A 7,042-nucleotide genomic window follows, 5' to 3' on the forward strand; every position below is an offset into this window, starting at 1 on the left:
CCTCTACAGTTACCAAAACTCGGGAAGCAGCTTTCTTTTCACGCAATATAAAAAAAAATATCGGATGACTCTGAGCGCCGAACATTGTTCCCAGAAATGTGGACACTATACATTATACATGACAGAGCAGTATCGCGACCGGTGCTGAAATTAATTTATTATTTCGGAATACTGTCAAACCCTTCTTGGAATTTTTACAGGAGAGGGCAAAACATACAAATACAGGTTCAGTGCTATTTTCTTAAGAGTCGAAAATAAAGCCAAATCATCCAATACAAATGGCAATAATAAATAAAGCAATCATGTCATAAAACTGATGATGGCACTTGAGTACAATAAATACACTGAGAAGAGCATTGTATTACAAGATTATGAACAAGGTTATGGTGAGAGCAGTGAAATCACATAGCTCTCAGCGAGGGTAATAAATTTGTTATGGTGCGCTGGGCTGTGATTGATGGATGCAAGTGATTCCAATCTCGGAAAACTTGTGGGAAAAAAGAATATTGGAAAGTATTACTGCGACAGAAATATTCTTCAAGGGTGAGTGCATGCTTGTGACGTGTTCTCCGTGTAGTGTTTATACGAACAAAGTCTGTGGGAGACTTCTTTAATGCGTTATTAAGCAGTAAATACAAAAACTTTAGACGATGTCATTTGGCACGGCTGGTCAGCGTGTGAAGCCCTGCCGTGCATGAAAGATCTGTGGCTGAATGCATGCGGCCATAGCAGTTGAAGATAAAGCGCACGGCTTTTCTTTGCACCATCTCGAGCGTATTAACGTTGTTTTTAGTGTGGGGGAACCAAGCTAGGTTGGCGTATTCTGAGACTGGAAGGGTGAAAGAGAAGTAAGCAAGAAGTTTTGCATCGGATGTAGAATGACGAAGGGCCGTTTTAAGGAAAAATAACTTGTTCATTGCTTTGCTAGCAATGGTTTGAACATGCGTAGTCCAGTTTAAGTGAGAAGTGATGATTACACTCAAGTATCGATATTCGGTCATACTACGATAATCATGTTATTCCAAGAATATACATAATCTAATCTACACTTTTTCTTTGTAATAGACATTGAGACCGTTTTTTTTTGGGAAATTAATTACCATGTGGCATTTACAACACCACTCTACAGTTTTTCCTAGAGCATTATTTAGTTTTTCCTGGTCATTAGAACCTTTTATTTCTTCGTATAGCACGCAGTTATTCACGAATAGTCACATTTTTACTTCGGTTTCACTTGATATATCATTAAGAAAAAGTAGAAACAACAGCGGGGCTAAAACTGTACCCTGAGGCACTCCTGAAATAACCGGTACTAACTTGAAGGTATGATGGTCGTATTCTACAAATTGATAACGATCAGAGGGGTAATTATGAATCCATCGTACCAGTAGTCCATCACCAAATATAGTTCTAAGTTTAAAGTGGAGTTTAGCGTGAGAGACTTGGTCAAAAGCCTTGATCTCTTAAGGAGGTAGCTATGCGTGAATGCCATCGCAGCAAATGATCTTTTGTGCTGAGTAGATGCGTGCCTTTCTTTAGTGCCTCAAGAGTTACGACGTGGTAAGTACATCAGCACGGGCCATCGTAAAGTTGTCATGACAGCCTTATCGATACCACGGAAGATGGTTGGTTGGTTTATGGGGTTTAACGTCCCAAAGCGGCTAAGGCTATGAGAGACGCCGTAGTGAAGGGCTCCGGAAACTTCGACCACCTGGGGTTCTTTAACGTGCACTGACATCGCACAGTACACGGGCCTCTAGAATTTCTCCTCCAAAGAAATTCAACCGCCGCGGCCGGGATCGAACCCGCGTCTTTCGGGTCAGCAGCCGAGCACCATAACCACTGAGCCACCGCGGCGGCCGATACCACGGAAGAGTATTGGGCTTTGTACTGCGGTAGTGAATGGCGACGCGGGTTGCACAGGTCAGCGTTATTTCACATGTCCTGATATCCCTTCACGCCGATGTTTATTTTCTCACAGTTCACTATCCATGCACGCGCAATAGCAGCTGGGCAACACACTCGGAAGCGACGCATCCTCCGAGCATTAAACCGCGCACCTCGTTATCAGTCGCAGCATGTTACAGCAGCGGAGACGCCGCGGCTAGTACTGAACTAATTCATCCACTATTAAAAGCTGCATTCAATCCATCTACCAGCTGCTCGCCTACCTTTTCGTTGTACTCTGGTTTCTCCGACACCATGGTGAAGAACATGAGCGTTCCTTGGGACAGGCCCGTGTATATGAGATCCTTCCGGCCAGTCTTCTTACGGACGTAGTCGATCTGGGCCGGCAAGTCGTATTTGCCATGCTCATGAAACCTGTAGTGGAGGACGAATTGTTAAGCCACGAGACTATATACACAGCAACGCAAGGAGAACAGCCGTTACATCACACCCCCTCCAGCAGAGCACCTGTGAAACTAAACGCGTTATTTGCAGAAAATCTTGAACTAAAGGCATCCTGTAACCTTGCCAACGACAGCCATGGATTGGAAGGAGCAGTTACAAATTAGCAATTTATGAATTAGTTTATTTTCCAGTCCAGCTTATTGGCAGTCGAAATGTCTCTTGGGCTTTTTAAAAGCTGCGATGACCAACTCGATTGAATTGTTAAACGAAAGGCGTACAATGATGCGGATACAAACAGAACAGATAAAGCAGCGTAGCAAAGACCATATCTACTTTATGCCATTAAATATAGAAAACACTTAGAAGTATTAAGTAGCACATAAAAATTAAAAAAACAAGTAATCATTATTGTTATAGCGTGCAATTAATGTGTGAATAATTTTTGTTTCGCGGCGCTCTCGACCACTGCCACGTTGCGTTTTTGTAAAAAACAAATTTAGGCTTATGGAACCGCCGCAGGCAAGAATTCTACCACATGGTCACGCAACTTTCGCGGCGTATATTTCAGGCAGAAGTCATTTTAAGACTACGTTCCGTTCGGTTAGCTGGGCAGCTGAGCGACCAGAAACTGCCATTACATTTCCATCCATACATTTTGAGGGCACCTAAAACAGTACTAATTTGGAATTTTTTTTTTATTCGTTCAATAGGAGTGGTCACTAAGTTGATAGAAGCGTTTGGGGCATTGTGCACTTAGCTGCAGAGCTAAAAAGGAAAATTCGTTCCGTTATATGCATTCTATTCTTCATGCACGACAAAGAAAGAAAGGAAGAAAAAAAGAAGGAAAGGAAGAGAGAAAGAGGGAAAGAAAGGGAGAGAGAAAGAAAGAAAAAAGAAAGAAAGAAGGAACGAAAGGAAGAAAGAAGGAACGAAAGGAAGAAAGAAGGAAAGAGAGAAAGAGAGAAAGAAAGAAAGGAAGAAAGAAGGAAAGAAAGAAAAAATAAAGAAAGAAAGGGAGAAAGAAAGAAAGAAAGAGAGAGAGAGAGAAAGAAAAAAAGAAAGGAAAAAAGAAAGAAAGAAACAAAGAAAGAAAGAAACAAAGAAAGAAAGAAAGAAAGAAAGAAAGAAAGAAGGACAGGAAGAAAGAAGGAAAGAGAGAAAGAAAGAAGGAAAGAAAGAAAGGAAGAAAGAAAGAAAGAAAGAAAGAAAGAAAGAAAGAAAGAAAGAAAGAAAGAAAGAAAGAAAGAAAGAAAGAGAGAAAGAAAGGAAGAAAGAAAGAAAGAAAGAAAGAAAGAAAGAAAGAAAGAAAGAAAGAAAGAAAGAAAGAAAGAAAGAAAGAAAGAAAGAAAGAAAGAAAGAAAGAAAGAAAGAGAGAAAGAAGGAAAGAAAGAAAGGAAGAAAGAAGGAAAGGAAGAATGAAAGAAAGAATGAAAGAAAGAAGGAAAGAAAGAAATGTAGAAAGAGTGAAAGAAAGAGAGAAAGAAAGACAGAAATAAAGAAAGAAAGAAAGAAAGAAGGAAAGAAAGGAAGAAAGAAAGAAAGAAAGAGAGAAAGAAAGACAGAAATAAAGAAAGAAAGAAAGAAAGAAAGAAGGAAAGAAAGAAAGAAAGAAAGAAAGAAAGAAAGAAAGAAAGAAAGAAAGAAAGAAAGAAAGAAAGAAAGAAAGAAAGAAAGAAAGAAAGAAAGAAAGAAAGAAAGAAAGAAAGAAAGAAAGAAAGAAAGGCACTTACGAGAAGTTCCAGAATCTCCGGGAGCGTGTGTTATACCTCTTGTGGCGTTTCCCGTACGTGCTTCCGCGTACATTGCCCATCCAGACGTCGTACCCTTTGTCAGCTAGAACGTAACCTGTAAAATCGAACGCGACACACGTAGTTAAATCAAATCAGTAAAACGGAATTTAAATTTAATCTCCACCGCGCACGCTAGTCGAGCACCTTTCCTGATTGTACTCGTCAATTCGGGCCACGCACCAGTACTTACGTTTTTCCCTTTGGGGCTCGTCAGAGCAATGAACTTTTAAAAGGATTTCTAGTCAGCATATAGTTTCGCAAATACAGGGTGCTGCTCGTTCATGTAACTATGTGGTAGTACAAACTAAGTTCATGCTACGCCGAAAGTTGAAGCCCACCCCTATTCCTTCAGGGCCACTCGTATTCATCTTAGGAACGTACGCCGGAATCACCTTTCACAAGGCTTATAAAGCGTATTAATATCTACAACACATGCCACAAGTTGGCTATGTAGACCTCTTAATACCTTCGTGTGAGGCCACGAACAATGTATAGCCATCAATTCACAAGCAAGAAGAAACATGAGAACCAACACAGAGCAAGTTGGTACACCTGCCCGGTGAAAAACAAAACAGAGCCCAAGCAACCGAAGTACGAGAAAGAACGAAACACCCGATTGCTGGCGTCAACACAGCTAATCATCAAAATTACCGTTGTACCACTAAACATAATATCGTAAGTCGGAGATTAAGCCAATAGCGTACAGTTTCCAGCGCAGGGTATTTGATTCTATAATTAGTCGTTTGTTTTAAAGAATTCCGCCGTGTCGACGTCAGCACTCGTCGTTTGTTTTCAAGGAATCCGCACTCGTACTCGTACTCGTGCGGAAGCACTCGTACCATGTGTTGTATCTTGTCGTTCTGCTTTCTACGGAATGGACAACAGACATGAGAGAAAGCCAGATTCATTACAAATGTCAATGACTACAGAATCGGAAACTCACCTAACGACTGTTTGGGGAAGTCCATCACGTAATTGGTAGAGTCACCGAGCAGCCCACTCATAAGTAGGATAGGCTGTTTGTGGCACGGGTCCTTGCACTTTTCTCTCCCATGGGGTATCCTGTGCATCTCGATGATGTAACCGTCGCTTGTGATTACATCGTGTTTCTCGAAAGGGTAGCCTTTGCTCCGGATCAGTTCTTCCTGAATGAAACAGAAAAGAATTGTGTCGGTAAAGATATTCATGGTGCTTGCAGTTTTTTTTTTTTCTTGCACTAAATTTGTGTTCGCCCACACGCAGTTAGACGGTGATTTTGTCTGAACGAGGAGAACGCCCTTACAGGCTGTAGCCTGTAACGACATGCGGGTCCAAAGGCAATAGCCTGAAAGCAAACTACCCTTCAGGTGGAACGCTATACAATATGCATTTCGTCTAGAAAAGAGCTGTGTGTCTTGTGCGTAACTCTGGCCACTGCACCGGTCAAAACAATTACAGAATCCTTTAATCACAAGTGGAATTGTTTTGTACAGCTTGTTCTAGAGAAGCAGGTCCCTTAACAAGCGCACTGTTCTGGGGCCTGATGTATGGGTGCAGATAGCAAAACGCAAGGCAGCTTGCAGAGCAAAGCCGAAGTAAATATATAAACAAAATGGCGACCTGCTGAGGATATATAATATCGGAGGCACACATCCCTAAATCCCACCTTCCAAGAAAACGTGGAGTACATGTTGAAAAAGAAAGTGTTGGTGTCAGGCTGTAGTGTTGTTTTCGGTGCATCCGCAATAAATCAGTGATTCCGAGAGCGCCTTCGCTGCGGGGAAAAAGGGGTAAGCGGCGCAATATTTAGAAAGCAATTTTTAAGTAATCTAATGAACGCTTCAGTGCTAATATAGCACCGTCTAATTGACGGAAATGAATCTGAAGCAATTTTATCGCCGTAGTGTGACAATGTTTCCAGAGAAAGCTAGGTATATTGAAATGGCAGACAGAATCTTCAGAGCACATAGTAAGGTTTCTGAAGACGGTCTAAGTCCCTAACCCAGCAGTTTATTACTATGGAATCGCTACACAGGAACACAGGTTTTCATTTGGTGGGAGATCAGTTAACGTAACGAGTGGACGGCCTGACTGTCCATACTAACAACGAAGACAGAAAATGACCAACTACAGCAAGGGCTCTAGGGGCATAGATAAAGCCTCGACAGTGTAATGGAGACAATTCGAATTCATATCGAGCTTTTTTTTTCAGACGCTTGTTCGATGATATGCTTGGTGATAAGTGGCTTGAAAGATGACGCGTCTTCAGTGCAGGCGATATGGGGTGGAAGGTGGTTCCACTCAGTGCTAGTCTTTGGTAAGAAAGAATTAAAAAGCACATTCGTTTTACACGTTGGGGTGGAAACTTTATGCGGATGATCAACACGTGATGACACGTATGATGCTATAGAAGAAAAAAATTCCTGTTTTAGTGTCTCGTTATGAAAGAAAATGCTGTGGAAAAGACTGAGGCGTGAAATATATCTGCGAACTGCGAGATTAGTCAGACCAAGTTTAGTTTTCATTAAAGAAACACTAGCCGTGCGAGAATAATTGGAAAGGATGAAGCGAGCTGACCGATTCTGAACAGATTCTATAGCATCGATTAAAGTGAGTTGTGCGGGGTCCCATATTGATTATGCGTATTCTAGTCGCTTAAGCTTAAGTCGCTTAAGTTTCTAGCTCAATTAACTAGCTTTTTAATAATTGACATGAAGAACAAAGTGTGAATGAAAAAGTTGTAGATCGCTTTGAGAAACAGCTTACTCAGACATTTGCAGCAAAGTAATATTTACGTAAAGTAGTTTTTTTACCGGCCTTTAACCATAACCCGCACAATAAGAAAAAGCTTCCACATGACAACTGTGCCACTTCAACGTTCCAAGACGTTCCAAAGAATAAAATCCGTTTTTTCTGAAGCC

At 41.3% G+C, this 7,042-nt stretch overlaps 1 protein-coding gene across 2 annotated transcripts in view; it reads right to left on the reverse strand.

Annotated features, from left to right (window-relative positions):
• LOC149330194 (lipase member J-like) overlaps window positions 1-7,042 on the reverse strand; it is a 40,744-nt gene that overhangs the window by 10,582 nt on the left and 23,120 nt on the right. For both annotated transcript variants that reach the window (XM_089560797.1, XM_089560798.1), the window contains exons 2-4: window positions 5,086-5,287; window positions 4,083-4,197; window positions 2,172-2,322 (exon numbers count right to left, since the gene is read on the reverse strand). In XM_089560797.1, coding sequence (XP_089416923.1) covers window positions 2,172-2,322; window positions 4,083-4,197; window positions 5,086-5,287 — 468 coding nt within the window. The remainder of the gene's footprint in view (window positions 1-2,171; window positions 2,323-4,082; window positions 4,198-5,085; window positions 5,288-7,042) is intronic.

This window comes from Amblyomma mixtum, chromosome 9, assembly GCF_055824585.1.
Source record: "Amblyomma mixtum isolate Tamu chromosome 9, ASM5582458v1, whole genome shotgun sequence".
Taxonomy (NCBI): Eukaryota; Metazoa; Arthropoda; class Arachnida; order Ixodida; family Ixodidae; genus Amblyomma; species Amblyomma mixtum.